Below are 15,967 nucleotides of genomic sequence, written 5' to 3' on the forward strand. Positions count from 1 at the left end.
GGCGTCGTGCACAAATTAGGTAACGCGAGTAGAGGGGAGGGGGGTAAAGATTGCGTTCCTTAATGTGTCATAGGAGGGAGAGGCGTAGCCGTGGTTGTTACTTAACATAATTCCATTTTTATTCCTGAATAAATTTACGTGCCTGCCTGAATTCGTGTTTATTCGATATCAAGAAATAATCAAGCCAGTAATCATAATTGATGTGGATGGAGGACCGTCAAAGTAGAATATATTGAGTCCGCAATTTCCCAAATCGATGAAGCGGAATTAGTTTGAAATTCGAAATTAGTTCGAAAGCCCAGTAATTTACTCGTCACGTAAGAACATCCCAGTATCTTTTTTAAGTAGAGAAATGTAACGACAAAAACTACTGCATTGGACCAATGAGTTTTATACTAGCCCATATTCCTCTTAACATATTAAGGACCGCTCATGAGTTTTCTAGTGCTTCGCGTCTCATCTGTTGCGGACCGCCCACGAGTTTTCTCGTGTTTCGCGTTCTGTCTGTTATGGATGGTGTACGATAGAAGACTCGAAGGGGGTTTCCAACTCTTTATAGCAAACGCTGGTTTGATATGCTGTTAGCTTTTAGCTAGAAAATAATATATTTAGTATAAGTTTTAACAAAATATTGAATTAACCTACAAATTTGGTAAACTGATAGCGATTGAAGTTGTGAGTCGTCGGATTCTACGCTGCAGTATTTAGGACTATATTTAGGTTAAGATATTATTAGTTCAATATATATAAGATAGATTTAAGCAAATTGACTCACTTTTAGTGTAGTTAGATTACATGAACAGAATGAACAGAAATAGGTACTAAGTCCACTAGTTTAAGTGCAATTGATTTATGTAATGAATTTAACAAAATATTGATACAATCGAGAATACACGTTGGATTTCTATTGAGTTGTTTTTGTTTTTGCCTCTGGTATAAACCAATAGCGATTATTATAAAAGACCGCCATAAATTTCGTGAAGTTCAGGACAATGGTTCATTTCGCGTTACGTACGCACAGCGCTGTTGCAACAGGGGGTCCGTCGTAACATTCCCCCACCCGTAAACCTTGGTGGTCTTCTGGAACTCCGGATGTCTTTGAACCAGGTTTACCACTGTCCACGACGTCCAGAACGGCAAGTTTTACTGCTGGTCGTCGAAGAACTCCCGTTGCAGTGCGTACGAGCGCCTGACGTACTCTCCCGTCCTTGCCGGGAAACACCTGCTCGATGCGTCCTCTTGACCACTGGCTCCTCGTGGATCCACTGACCACCAACACTAAGTCGCCAATGGCCAGATCCCTCACTTCTTCAAACCATTTACACCTGCGGGTGATTAAAGGCAAGTACTCCTTGAGCCAACGCCGCCAAAATTCTTCAGTGATGAATTGCGCTAGCTTCCAGCTACTCCTCAATACAGTGCGGCTGTCCACGGGAGCCGTAGGGTGAATTTTCACTCCAGTAGAACCGCCCAGCAAAAAGTGGTTAGGAGTCAAAGCCTCCTGATCAGCTGTCTCCAGTGGCACGAAGGTGAGCGGTCTACTATTGATCATAGCCTCAGCTTCTAGGATGACTGTCTCCAAGGTTTCATCATCGGGTTTGCGGGTCGCATCCAGTACAGCCCCTGTTGCCACCTTGACTGACCGAACTAATCTCTCCCAAACACCTCCCCATATGGGGCGCAGCACGAGGGATGAATTTCCAGCTTGTTTCGGCGCTCGTGAATGTTGATGCGAGGGCGTCATTTCTTTTTTCAATTTCCTCCTTGAGCTCTTTGCTGGCACCCTGAAAGCATGTCACGTTGTCCGAGTAGAATTCTCGCGGGGTCCGCGGCGAGCCACAAAACGACGAACGACCATGATACAGGATACCGTACTGAGAGAATGCACCACTTCCATGTGCACTGCTCTAACTGTCAGGCATGTGAACAGTGCAATCCACCGTTTTGCGAGATTTCGACCAACTCTTACGAAAACCGGTCCAAAGTAGTCGAGCCCAACGAATGAAAAAGGACGGACGAAGGATGTAAGACGCACCGCTGGTAGAGAAGCCATTGGTGGAGGATTCGGAGCAGCTTTGAAGATACGACACGGAACACAATTCTTTGCAATCTTCTCCACTATCGATCTAAGCTTCGGAATCTCAAATCGTTGACGGATCTCGTTCACGACTGTTTCCCGATTTGCATGGTTAAAGCGACGGTGATACCAGTCAATTGTCAGAAATGTTATTGGGTGATTTCTCGGCAAGATTGCGGGAAATTTAGCTTCTTTTGGTATGTAAGGAGCCATACCGATTCTGCCACGCATCCTCAAGATTCCACGATCGTCCATGAATGGCCATGTCTTGTAAATAGAACTGGATCTGGACACTGTACAGTGTCGTTTCTCTGGAGGTCTCTGTGACTTAGCGAGAATTGACAATTCTTCCGCGAATACCTCCTTTTGAGCGACCTTCCACAGTAGTTCTTCAGCTCGCTTCAGTTCGTCCTGAGTGAGAACTCCCAGTTGCAGACTCTCGTGTCTTTTCCTTCGACGACAGTTATCCACGTAGCGGAGCACGAATGCTACTGTTCGTTGAATCCTAGTCCACGAATTGAACCGGGATACATCGATTGGGATATCCAACCGCGGTGTGTGGTGGCACAAAATGATGGCATCTGAGCGGAGCTCTTCTGTAGTCGGAGCAACTAAACGCTGTATTGGCCATGAAACTTCTTCTTCGTACAGAAAATTTGGTCCTCGAAACCAAGGATTCTCTGTCGAAAGCCGTGGTCCACTATTCCACTTTGTTGCTTGATCGGCGACGTTAAGCTTCGTGAGGATCCTTTTCCACTCTATTTGATCTGTGCTTGATAAGATTTCACCGACGCGGACGGCAATAAACTTATTGTACCGGCGATGCTCAGAACAAATCCACGAGCGGACGGTACTCGAATCGCTCCAGAGAAATCTCCGTAGATCTCTGGTAGACTGTGATAGCTTTGTAGAGTTTCCAGAAAGCGAGTTCCGAGCACGGCGGCATTCAGCTCGAGCCGGGGAATCGAAATCGTTTTGAGTGGAGCAACCTTAGTCTTGGATCCGATGAATGCCACCTGTATTTCACCGTCTAGTTTTACACGAAAGTAAGCAGCACATGAGAACGCCGCTTTGCTGGCATCACAAAAGACGGGTGGGTACTGTCGGGGACATAACCGGAGTGACGTAGGATTATACAAAGGGGACAGCTTTTGCTAAATATATATTTTAAAAACAGGAAGTGGGTTATATCTATGGTATAACCGCAAGGGTGACGTAGGACTATCGTTGATTTAGAGATCATTTGTTTGAAGTTGAATCTAAATCCATCCTGAATGAATGAATAAATAAATATTTGGGTGACTTCAAAAACGAGAGTGTTACGTTGGAGACTCAAGGTTTTATGCATCCAATATTGGATACAAAAAACCTTGTTCTGAAGAATAATCTTCAGAAGCTTTCCTGCTAACTGCACTTGATTGACAAATCACAAAACCAAATGTATGTGGTCGCAGTATTATATGGATAGAAAACATTAAAATAAACTCGCTTGAATGTAATTTTCAATTCCAAGGGGAACTGGCAGATTATTTTTCAGCAACGATCATTTTTTTCCAGGTTTCCTCTCGATAACCAGCAAACGAAAAGAGTTGCGCGCGTGTATGTGTGTGTGTGGCGGCTGCTTCTATGTCTTCCCGAGGAACCGTATTTCGATGCTGATACTCTCTTCGTCACGAGAGTATCAGCATCGGCTTTTCTGCGCTCCCTCACAGTTAAAACAAACTGATTGCATTTCAGGTCAGGTCAGGCCAGGTAATGAATCCCTCGATCCCTCGCCGTTCAGCTCGTTCAGTAACGATGTTGTCTTGTCGATGTCCTCAGGCGTCGTGCACAAATTACGTAACGCTAAAAATCCGAATTTTGAACCACCTCTCCCCCCCCCCTTTCGTAACGCAATTTCCTATCTCTAATAAACAGAAAGTAACGCAACATCTACCCCCTCCCCCCTTATCGCGTTACGTAATTTGTGCACGACGCCTCACGAAAAATGAATCGGTTTCACCACCAGAATATCATTTCAGTATGTTTTTGTGCGTGATTGAATCGAGAGAAGGTGTGGTTTACGATGGCAATTTGGAAGGCAAACTAGAGGAGAATGAACTCTCTGAGTATGAAAATTTCGGCGACTGAGCAATAATCGATTGAAAATTATATAATTTTCGCGATACGAAACATTTTCCGTTTTTCATGTTATGCATCCAATATTGGATACGAAAATATCCTACTGATGGGAAAGAATAATCTTCAGAAGCTTTCCAGCTAATTACACTTGATTGAAAAATTACGAAATCAAACCCCTCTCCCTCTCCTTGGATTCGATGGGCCAGCTGAATGTCCTTGGGCATGATGTGACGCGTTTTGCGTGGATAGCACACAAATTTGTATCTTCGAATAAGCCTCCTGCAGCGTCATAACCGCGGAACTTTGGAAGCGCAAGTCGGTTTTGAAGTCCTGAGCAATTCCACGATCCAAAAGCTGCAAAGGTAGCTTGCGGATCAGCAATTCGGTCGACTTCCGATAGCGATGAATTTCACGCAAAGTTCCCGGTCGATAGCGATGTGGCTTCTTCACCTATCCTGCGGCTGGTGCGCTTATCCGAGCTGCTTTCGTGTGCCTTACCACTGAAAGACTAACCTGCTATCTGCTTGGTCCCAAACAAACGAGTCGTCACGGTGCGAGAGTAGAGTAAGAAATGAACGAAAGCAAAGGAAGCGTCATTTTATAAACCATAAAAGTATAGAATCTAAACCCCACCCTTATTATATTCGTTGCTTACCCTGAGAGAGAAACGAATAACATCGAAGTAAGTATACAGTAATGTATTTGAATCCGGACACTTTGCGTTACATTTAATACCATACCGCAGCCACAACATTTTCTGCATGTTGAATTAATGCGATTGATAAGTAACTATCAAGAAACTATCAGTAACTATATTAGCAACTATTAATCGCATAAATTCAACATGAAAAAAATGTTATGGCTGTGGTATGACATTGAATGTAATGCAAAGTGTCCGGATTCAAAAGCATTACTGTAAAAAAGAGTTAACTCGACTGAAATTTTTTCGGTTCGGCCTGCAAAAACGAAATTAAGAGCCCCGCCGACTGCAGACTGACTTGTCGACCGATAGTTCGGTCGGCTTCTTAATCAGTACGGAGAGGTATGCATGTGCGCACATTACACCGATTCCGTTGGGTCGGTGTTTGCACCAGTAGCCGATCCGACCAAACTGTCGGCTGAAGGAAGGTCTGTAGTGTGCGGGGGCTCTAATTGAAGTGTACAGCATAATGCATAGACGTTAGTATGAGCTTCCCCATCTCACATTCCAATAAGATTAATGGGTTTCCAAGTGGGCGCACTACATACGGATACGAATGATTTCAATAACCTGTTTTCGAAGCTATCATTAAGCTATTGAAACAATTTTTCGACTCAATAAATAGCAATCATATAACTCTTGGACATTTTATCTTTTGTATGAAATGATTATCATACTGTTCCGTTGATCCGAAGCAGAATGAATCACGCTTAAAGAAGGAATGGATTTTTTCTTGGAATTTAGTCAGCAGAAATAATGCCCTTTCCCAACAATTAAAAACGACAAACGGTAAACAGTTTCATCAAAGTGATTTCTTCGATATGGGGATATATTCACTACAACATGTCATATATTTCATATTCTTCATTATCAAATCCATATCCATGGCACCTACCGGTAACGAATTATTATCGAAACCACGATTTTCGCTAAATGCTCCTTTCAGTTCGGCCTGTAAAAAACTTTTCTGAACTCTAATCCATCAAATTTGGAGCCCTGAAAAGAGCTGTTGATTATATGCTAAGCTAATATAGCACGCTCTCCTCGGATACGATGGGCCAGCTGGATGTCCTTGGGCATGATGTGACGCGTTTTGCATGGATAGCACACAAATTGGTATCTTCGAATAAGCCTCCTGCAGCGTCATAACCGCGGAACTTTGGAAGCGCAAGTCGGTTTTGAAGTCCTGAGCAATTCCACGAACCAAATGCTGCAAAGGTAGCTTGCGGATCAGCAATTCGGTCGACTTCTGATAGCGACGAATTTCATGCGAAGTTCCCGGTTGAAAAATTTCTCTATTGAAAGAAAAATTTTAACGCTTTCGCGTGAGTTCTGTTACAATACTAAAAAATTTATTCAAAAGTTTCACAATATATACATGGTTCCTTAAACTAAGATTGACGAGGAACATCTCCTCTCTCTCTCTTGAAAACCGATAACATATCGGTTTCGTTTAGATCATCTACCTTCCTTGTCCCTTCTTCTAGCGTATGGTAACGTGCAGTCTGAGACGGCTGCACTACCCTAAGAAAATACCTTAAGTTTATAGCACCTCGTCGGTGCGCCTATCTTATTCTTGGATTTCCCCTTTCCATCCTTCGCTCTAAATAACATCCTTTTATTTTATTACACCCTGCTGGTGTATCTGGCTGAGCGCAGCTAGGGATGGAAAAGGGTAATAAAAATGCATCCTAAATGATGCATGCATTAAATTGTTTACCGGACGCTATTTAAATATTCGTCCATTCTGAATTTATGACCGGCAATAATTTCGAACTACAAGCGTTTTCTAGCCTAACAAAACACTTGAGCTCTTACATCTTTTAATTGCCTTACATTGGTCCTTTCTAAACGTTTCTATACCTCGCTTGGAGGTCTTTTCTAAATATAATCTCAAATAGTGCTTATCTTATGGATCTCTAACTCGATTCGCGATAAGCCTCAGCTGTCCGTAACATTCCGGACTCCGTAAATCTACTACATAGATTTACCAAATTCTTCAGTATTATCATTCTTTTCTACATTTTAATTTAAATTTTTGATAGTCGTTCTACATGTTCTAAATCATATACATTTGCTTGAACATATTTCCATCTGTAGCTGTATCGCTTTATTCTGTGTTTTATTGTGTGATTTGATTTCACTCACATTATTATCTTTTCCTTACACTTACACTTACAAGTTTATACTAGAAAACATAACTTATTATTTGTTTTATTAATAATAGTATTTTTTGTTTCATTTTTATTCTGCATACAGTTATGCAAACTAATCGTAAACATTCGTAAATTTCGAATAATTGCTCTCACTAGTAATTTGATATAACCGTTAATTATATAAACTAACTTCAAGTTTCTTTTTGGAAAATTATTCATTGAGGTTCAGTGTTATATAATATTTTCCATTAAAGGAAATGCAAATTACATTTTCTTTTCTCTTATAAGATTTTCTTTCATCAAACACAACGTTCTATTTTAATGCTAAGTTATCTCGTTGCCAAGAAAGGAATCTTGAATCCAACATCCCTTTGCTAGTTGTCTTGTTACATTGCTGATATTGTTTTTCTCAAAACATCCTTTTGAAATAATTAGTCAATGTGCTAATCTTTTGGTAGTACAATTACCGTTCCTTCAGCAAGTATTAACATTAAAGTTTGTCTCTGAATACTAAATCCAATTTTAAAGCCTCAGTTCTCATGTAACTGTTCCGACTAATCATATAATACGACTGATCGTAGCTCACATAAACTTTTTCAAGTCGTTTTCTTTATGCATGCAACTCATGCTCTCATAGTGTGATATACTTTGAAATACATTTAAAAATTTCATTCAATTTTTTTTTCCTGTTACTTGTATTCAAATAACTCATAATGTCATCTACATTGTATAGTTAACCATCTCCAATCTTTCCCTCAGTTAAGACTGGAAGCTATGCTTTTAATATTCATTTGAATAATGCATTGATCATATTCTCAGCAACTCACATGCTGAGCTTCGCAAACCACTTGTTTAAAAAATCTTTCTTCAGCATCTCACATGCTGTATTTCATCAACCGACTTACTGGTGATGTTGTTACTCTCAGCAATCCACTTGCTGAGTTTTAAGCAATTCACTTGCTTAAAAAAGAAACTTTTGGTTTTGACCCCTTCAGCAAATCACTTGCTGAAGGTTAAGCAATCCACTTGCTAACAAATCAGTCTTCCAAATTCTTCATAGCTGTATTTTTAATTTTTTCTACCATCAACTAATTTACAGTTGATATCGCTCCTTTCAGCAATTCACTTACTGAGCTTTGAGCCAATCATTCGTATAGAAACTGGCTTCAGCATATCACTTGCTGCGCCATAATTTTTTCTTTAGTGGTCAATGTATATTTTTCAGCAGAATACTTGCTATACTTTTAACCCATCAGAGTAATGTTTTGAGCATTCCAAATGCTTGACGCTTGACCAGACAGTCTCTTCTTTTTTGCTCTAATTGATATTTTGGACCTTACAAGTTATCATTTTATTGGGTCCATTTTATAACGAAACAATTGTATCTTAAATTGTATTAAAGTCTTTCAGCAGCTCACTTGCTGAACTTCAAGCAAATCATTTGCCTAAAAATATTTTCTAATTAATTCAGTTAACAGTTTTGTTAAATTTCCATTTTAAGATTTTCGTCTTTATATTTTATCAAGCTTAAGATTTTCTATACTTTATATAGATATAAAGAATATCAACATATTACAAACGTTGAAAAACAAACTTTCCAACCTCTATATTAGAGAGTTTATAGTTTTGATCTACGGTAATAATTTCCCTATCTGGGCCATAATTTTGCAAATTGCGGAAACATATAATGAAAGAATCCGAACTCATATCTTGCGCTAACTCAAGATGTATTGCTCTCGTTGTCATACAGGTAAATAGACGCCCCTAATACTTAGGAAACAGTCTTCTAAAGATTTGAAAGTTATTCAGAGCCATAATTTTTTTGGTTATAAGTAGTCCTATTTTATACGAATCTATGGCTTTTAACTATAACGATCGCATTATTTTATATGTGTTGCCCTATGACTAAATATTGTCAACATGTCACAAATTTTGCAAAATAGAATATTCATCATATTTCGTTAATGATGGTACAATAGTGTAACTCGCGGTTACAGAGTGGAAGTCGTTTTTGATACGACGTCGAGGATACTGGTAATCTGGGGTACAGTATTTATCGAGATTTCCAATACTATAATTATCGACTGAATATGATTTTCTATTGTGGGAATTATTTCTCCTTGGAAGAAATGAAGATTCATTTATAAACAATTCCTTTGGTGTTATTTCTGGCGCTACCTTCCTCGGAGGCTCAATAACACAAATCTCTATATTTGTTGAGTTTTCAAATTGTATGTTAGCATCTTGTGATGAATCATCCATCTTGATGATAACACTTTTGGTTTTACATTGGCTCCCAATTTTTGGGATGAACTTTGCACTTCTAAGGAATTTTTTAAAACCTTCACGCCAGGCTTTCGTCTTCAAATAAAATTTTGCTAATATTTTTGTTCTATTTCTGAGGACTACTTCCTCTACTGCTACAGGTGGTTCTATTTCTTCAAACCGTTTTTCAGTTGGGTATTTTATTTTCTGTTCAACAATCAGTGTTGCAACAGAATTCTTAATTAATCCAGTAGCTGGCCTTTCCCATTCTGGATCTTGAAGGTTGATAGATAGTTTTTCTATCTTAAAATTTTTAGCGTTTCCATTATTGGAATCCGCTATTTCTTTATTTGCAGATATCTCATCCGCCCTGACTTCATGCATCACGCATGGTTTTTTCTTTTCCGCCATAATTCCTCTTTCTGTGGAGGTTTTCGTATTTTCTTCTATCACAGCCCATACATCTGTGATGATACCCGTTTTGCCTATTGCGGGCAAACTATTCTCATAATCAGATTCGCGTTTTGCGACTGATATGGTTTTAAATGGCTCTTTCCTCACTGGGAATGAGCAGCCATCTTCACCGCTCTGAGGACTAACATCTCCTAGTTTTTCATTCATTTCAACTTGTATCACTTCAAGTTTGTCTTCATCATCTGAATCTTCTGACTCAGATGAATTGTCATTTTTCCTCCTCATATACCTAGCCAACTTAGGGTTCCACGGAGGAGGTGCAATTAATCTGGTTACTTTAGATGATTCAAATACTTTGTCATCTGAATCATTACCTTTCCTCCTGCAATCAACTAGATCAGGATTCCAAGGAGGAGGCATTTTTAATTGATGGCATTCCTCTGAGTTTCTAAACTCAGATTCAGAATTGCCATTTACTCGCCTATGCAATTCACTAATTACCCTAAATGGAGGCGGCTTGGTTGGCATATCCTCCTTATAATAATTTCCCCACCCACTAGGATATATGCTAGTAGCGAGTATTCCTATTAAGTCACTTATTCGCACTTTCTTCGAATAATTATATTCTAGATCTGTGCATTTGACACAGATCCACCGATCACCCGTTAGAGGGGCTTGCTTTAGATTAGTGCAACTCAAGTGGAACCATCGCTCACACTCGCAACAATAAATCATCTGTTCCTCATCAGACTCGTGACATAGGTGACAGTGACCCTTCACATTACGTGTGAAGTATTTAGTGGTAATCATCTTGTATGTGTTTTCCATATTCCTACTAATTTTATTGTTTATATTTTAATGTTGGCTCACTTGACCGTACGAATTTATTCCTTTATCATTTCTTTGCTCTCTTGGCCCCTATTTTAAAAACTCCCATGGTTGCTATCGCAACCCCTATAATTCTTAATATAGATTAATTCTATACCTGTTTTTCGATTAACTCATCTGGTGCTGGGATACTACTGCTGCTGCTGGTGCCGACTGGTTCTTGAGTGGTCCAAACCTTCTGGCTCGGATTGTTCTTGTCACTTCTGATAGTGCCAATGCTGGTGCTGCTGCATCTAATGCCACCGCTTGCTTCTGGTTCCGCTGGTTGACAGTTCCTGGTATCTCTAGCGATGGTCTCTCCGATTGTGCCGAGGATACTGCTGCTACCTCTTGCTTCTAACTCCACGACCACGTGCTGCTGCGGCAGTTGGTCATATTTATAATAACTGCCTTCTGGTACTTGAATTAACATATATTTATGTGTGTATATAGCATCCACTGCTTTAGTAAAGTTCGCGAAACGAATACACTCTTTAGGCATCCACTGCCTTAGGAAAGTTCGCGAAAAGAATACACTCTTTAGGCATCCACTGCCTTAGGAAAGTTCGCGAAAATAATACACTCTTTAGGCATCCACTGCCTTAGGAAAGTTCGCGAAAATAATACACTCTTTAGGCATCCACTGCCTTAGGAAAGTTCGCGAAAATAATACACTCTTTAGGCATCCACTGCCTTAGGAAAATTCGCGAAAATAATAAACTCTTTAGGCATCCACTGCCTTAGGAAAATTCGCGAAACGAATACACTTTTTAGGCATCCACTGCCTTTTGATAAAATTCACGAAAGAAATGCACTTTTTAGGCATCCACTGCCTTTGAGAATTCACAAATTCACACTTCTCGCATTCACTGCTGAGAAGATTTCACGAACATCACCTCTGGCATCCACTGCCGAGAAGAGTTCGCAAATTAACACATTTTGTACTTAAATAAAAGGAAAAACTTGCTCCTCTCTGGAGCCACCATGAAAAATTTCTCTATTGAAAGAAAAATTTTAACGCTTTCGCGTGAGTTCTGTTACAATACTAAAAAATTTATTCAAAAGTTTCACAATATATACATGGTTCCTTAAACTAAGATTGACGAGGAACATCTCCTCTCTCTCTCTTGAAAACCGATAACATATCGGTTTCGTTTAGATCATCTACCTTCCTTGTCCCTTCTTCTAGCGTATGGTAACGTGCAGTCTGAGACGGCTGCACTACCCTAAGAAAATACCTTAAGTTTATAGCACCTCGTCGGTGCGCCTATCTTATTCTTGGATTTCCCCTTTCCATCCTTCGCTCTAAATAACATCCTTTTATTTTATTACACCCTGCTGGTGTATCTGGCTGAGCGCAGCTAGGGATGGAAAAGGGTAATAAAAATGCATCCTAAATGATGCATGCATTAAATTGTTTACCGGACGCTATTTAAATATTCGTCCATTCTGAATTTATGACCGGCAATAATTTCGAACTACAAGCGTTTTCTAGCCTAACAAAACACTTGAGCTCTTACATCTTTTAATTGCCTTACATTGGTCCTTTCTAAACGTTTCTATACCTCGCTTGGAGGTCTTTTCTAAATATAATCTCAAATAGTGCTTATCTTATGGATCTCTAACTCGATTCGCGATAAGCCTCAGCTGTCCGTAACACCGGTCGATAGCGATGTGGCTTCTTCACGCTTCCTGCGGCTGATGCGCTTATCCGAGCTGCTTTCGTGGTGCCTTATCACCGAAAGACTAACGAGCTGTCTGCTTAGTCCCGATGAAACGAGTCCTCACGGTGCGAGAGTAGAGTAAGAAATGAACGATAGCAAGGGAAGTGTCGTTTTATAAAACATAAAAGAATCGAATGTAAACCCCACCCTCTTTATTGTATAAGCTTACTGTATACTCACGAATATAATAAGGGTGGGATTTAGATTCTATACTTTTATGGTTTATAAAATGACGCTTCCTTTGCTTTCGTTCATTTCTTACTCTACTCTCGCACCGTGAGGACTCGAGCTCGTTAGTCTTTCGCAGACAGCTCGTTAGTCATTCGGTGGTAAGGCACACGAAGTCAGCTCGGATAAGCGCACCAGTAGCAGGAAGCGTGAAGAAGCCACATCGCTATCGACCGGGAACTTCGCATGAAATTCGTCGCTATCAGATATCGACCGAATTGCTGATCCGCAAGCTACCTTTGCAGCATTTGGTTCGTGGAATTGCTCAAGACTTCAAAACCGACTTGCGCTTCCAAAGTTCCGCGGTTATGACGCTGCAGGAGGCTTATTCGAAGATACCAATTTGTGTGCTATCCATGCAAAACGCGTCACATCATGCCCAAGGACATCCAGCTGGCCCATCGTATCCGAGGAGAGCGTGCTATATTAGCTTAGCATATAATCAACGGCCCTTTTCAGGGCTCCAAATTTGATGGATTAGAGTACAGAAATGTTTTTTACAGGCCGAACTGAAAGGAGCATTTAGCGAAAATCGTGGTTTCGATAATAATTCGTTACCGATAGGTGCCATGGATATGGATTTCCTTATGAAGAATATGAAATACATGACATGATGTAGTGAATATATCCGAAGAAATCACTTTGGTGAAACTGCATTTTAAAATTATTTGTGTACGAATGCCGCAATCGATAGTCGACTCTAATTTGCGCTGGGTAATTTCCTCGGAGGACTCGATTCCTCCTTTGAGCATTAATAATCTCTTTCTGGCAAAACGATGTGGTATTAATCACATTATTTGAATGATAGAATGAAGAAGTTTTCTGCCAATTTCCTTCAACCTCCAAACGTATCTTTCTCCCGTTTGTCGTTTTCGCGTTCGCTAATCCGTTCTCACAACACCCATTTCTAGTTTGAGAAATTGTTGAGTAAACATTGTTTGTCAGTGCGCGTAGAGCGGGAATTCCTAAAGATTCATTGCACCTCTAATAAATTGCCGAAAGACGTGGTCTTACGTTGATCGCACTTGATTGAAAAAATCCAAAACGAAATGTATTTGGTCGAAGCATTATATGAGTAGAAAGCAAATAATCGCTCGAAAATGACTTGATTTTCGCGATGTGAAACATTTTCCGTTTTTCATGTTATGCATCCAATATTGGATACGAAAATTTCCACTGATGGGGAAAAAAATATTCAGAAGCTTTCCTGTTAATTGCGATTGATTGAAAAATAACAAAACCAAATGTATTTGGTTGCAGTGTTATATGGATAGAAAACATTAAAATAAACTATTTCGCATGAATGTATTTTTCAATTCCCAGGGGAACTGGCAGATTATTTTTCAGCAACGATGATAGCAACGAGAATTCCGCGCGTGTATGTGTGTGGCGGCTGCTCCGATGTTTCAAGCGGAACCGTGGCATCACTCTCCTCCTGATGGATTCCCTTTTGGCCTTAGGTGCACAAACAGGCTCTTGGTGACACCGTTCATCAGCGCTTTCATGATAAACGAAATTAGCTTCACAACAACAGCGACAACATGCTCCAATCGCTGTTCAATCATAACTGAGTGGGTTTACGAGCGGCGCTCGCTTATATACCGATTTTTGATTTCAATAGCCTGTTTTGAAAGCAATTTTAAGACTATTGAAACAAGTTTTTGGATGAAAAAGTAACAAGTATATGACGCGTAGACATTTTATCTTTCAAATGAAGTGTTTATCATACCATTTCGTTCAGTTGTTTAAGAGCTATTAACGCTCAAAATCTCGGTCTCCAGCGTAACGCTTTCGTTCTCGAAACTTTGGTTTTACACCCCGGTATAGAAATGAAAGACGTAGTCCTACGTCAATATATTGTTTTATTTTCTTCTCCTACGTGAATACCCAGCAAACATTAAATCGTATAATTTTGCACGTGCCAAGTCTTACAAGAAATCCAAGTAAATCATAATCGCATATAATATCAATCAAAGTATGTATCGTGTATATTTGAAATCGCATGAAATGTAAAAAATTGATTTTATATTCCATTATCAAATTAAGTCGCAATTTGGTCTAATAAACATCAATTTTATGATGTACATTGTCGTAAAATATATTTAATCCGCATCATATGCGTATATTACGCTGATGCAGTTTGTGTGTCGTATAAGCGTATAATTTAAATCGATTCAGTACTGTAGTAAATCGTGTTGCATGTTGAAGAAAATCATGAAACAGTAAATCATATTAGATCCTAATAAAGAACATATTACATCATATTGAAATGTCAATGAAATGCTGATGCACTCGAGAGTTTTAACTGCTGTTGAATTAAATTTCAGATAGCCGCGCGAGATAGCTGGTGGATGATAATCCAGACGACCGGAGTTCGAACCCACATCGCAGCAGTTTTCACCAAACATCAATCTGTGCCATTTTAAACATTCATAGTCCACTCCCAACATAAGTCAATCTAACAATTATTATTTCTACAAACATAAATACTCATATATTAAAATGGCGATTTGTGAGGCTATAATAAACATTTCACGAAAATATTTTGCGCCATTTGTTTTTTTTTCTATGACTGTAATAAATCGTATATGAGTATGGCAAAAGTCGTGTTTGGTGCTTTGACAATTCATGAATATATTCATATTAGATCGCAATTCAATTCAACATAATCGCTATTATAACCGGTCAAAGTTGCATATTCATCCAAACAATTTCGGTAAGCATTTGCCATGTATGTATATGGCCTCCACTTTTGCATGCATATGTCTGTTATACTTATGACAGACATACAGCTGTACTTGCGTTGTACTTCGAAAATTGTATGTCTGTCACCATGTACAGCGCTAGAACCATGCAAGCAACTCGGTACAATCGCTGTACCTGTACCGACCTGTTTTACCGCTGTACATGGCTACAGTTGTACTGTGCGCAGCGCCATAGACGGTTAATGGTGGATAGCATGAACAAGCAGAATCAAATCACTTGATAAACGTTCTTTTCATTGACTTTCTTTTAAGTTAATAACTCAGATTGGAAACTTTTTTGTTGTGTTTGATAGTTTAGACACTAAATAAAAACCTTTTTCATTGAAATATGTGGTGGAAATTGGAAAAATATCTGATTGTCAGTTTGACATACGGTACAATGTACAACCAAAGTATATCTGTCATGGTACGACGGTACCTGTACAACGCTGTACACGTACAACGCAAGTACAGCTGTATGTCTGTCCCTGGTATAATACTTATGACAGACATACAGCTGTACTTGCGTTGTACTTCGAAAATTGTATGTCTAGTCACCATGTACAGCGCTAGAACCATGCAAGCAACTCGGTACAATCGCTGTACCTGTACCGACCTATTTTTCCGCTGTACATGGCTACAGTTGTACTGTGCGCAGCGCCATAGACGGT

At 39.6% G+C, this 15,967-nt stretch overlaps 1 protein-coding gene across 1 annotated transcript; it reads right to left on the reverse strand.

The window, feature by feature from the left end:
- Window positions 1–1,795: 1,795 nt before the first annotated feature.
- Window positions 1,796–11,033, reverse strand: LOC129773912 (uncharacterized). The gene is made up of 3 exons (XM_055777577.1): window positions 10,719–11,033; window positions 2,895–3,177; window positions 1,796–2,844 (listed from the first exon to the last, which is right to left on the reverse strand). Exons 1-3 carry the CDS (start codon window positions 11,031–11,033, stop codon window positions 1,796–1,798), a joined length of 1,647 nt encoding a protein of 548 aa, XP_055633552.1.
- Between the last annotated feature and the right edge of the window lie 4,934 nt (window positions 11,034–15,967).

Source organism: Toxorhynchites rutilus, chromosome 3 (genome assembly GCF_029784135.1).
Source record: "Toxorhynchites rutilus septentrionalis strain SRP chromosome 3, ASM2978413v1, whole genome shotgun sequence".
Lineage (NCBI taxonomy): Eukaryota > Metazoa > Arthropoda > Insecta > Diptera > Culicidae > Toxorhynchites > Toxorhynchites rutilus.

What these genes read in the sequence shown, in the direction of transcription:
- LOC129773912 (XM_055777577.1), bottom strand. Translation starts at nt 11,033, where the DNA reads ATGTTAATTCAAGTACCAGAAGGCAGTTATTATAAATATGACCAACTG. An exon ending in ATGAGTTAATCGAAAAACAG is followed by an intron (nt 3,178 to 10,718) that starts GTATAGAATTAA and finishes TGTCCCCGACAG; the next exon opens with TACCCACCCGTCTTTTGTGA. An exon ending in ATTTGTTCTGAGCATCGCCG is followed by an intron (nt 2,845 to 2,894) that starts GTACAATAAGTT and finishes TATCAAGCACAG; the next exon opens with ATCAAATAGAGTGGAAAAGG.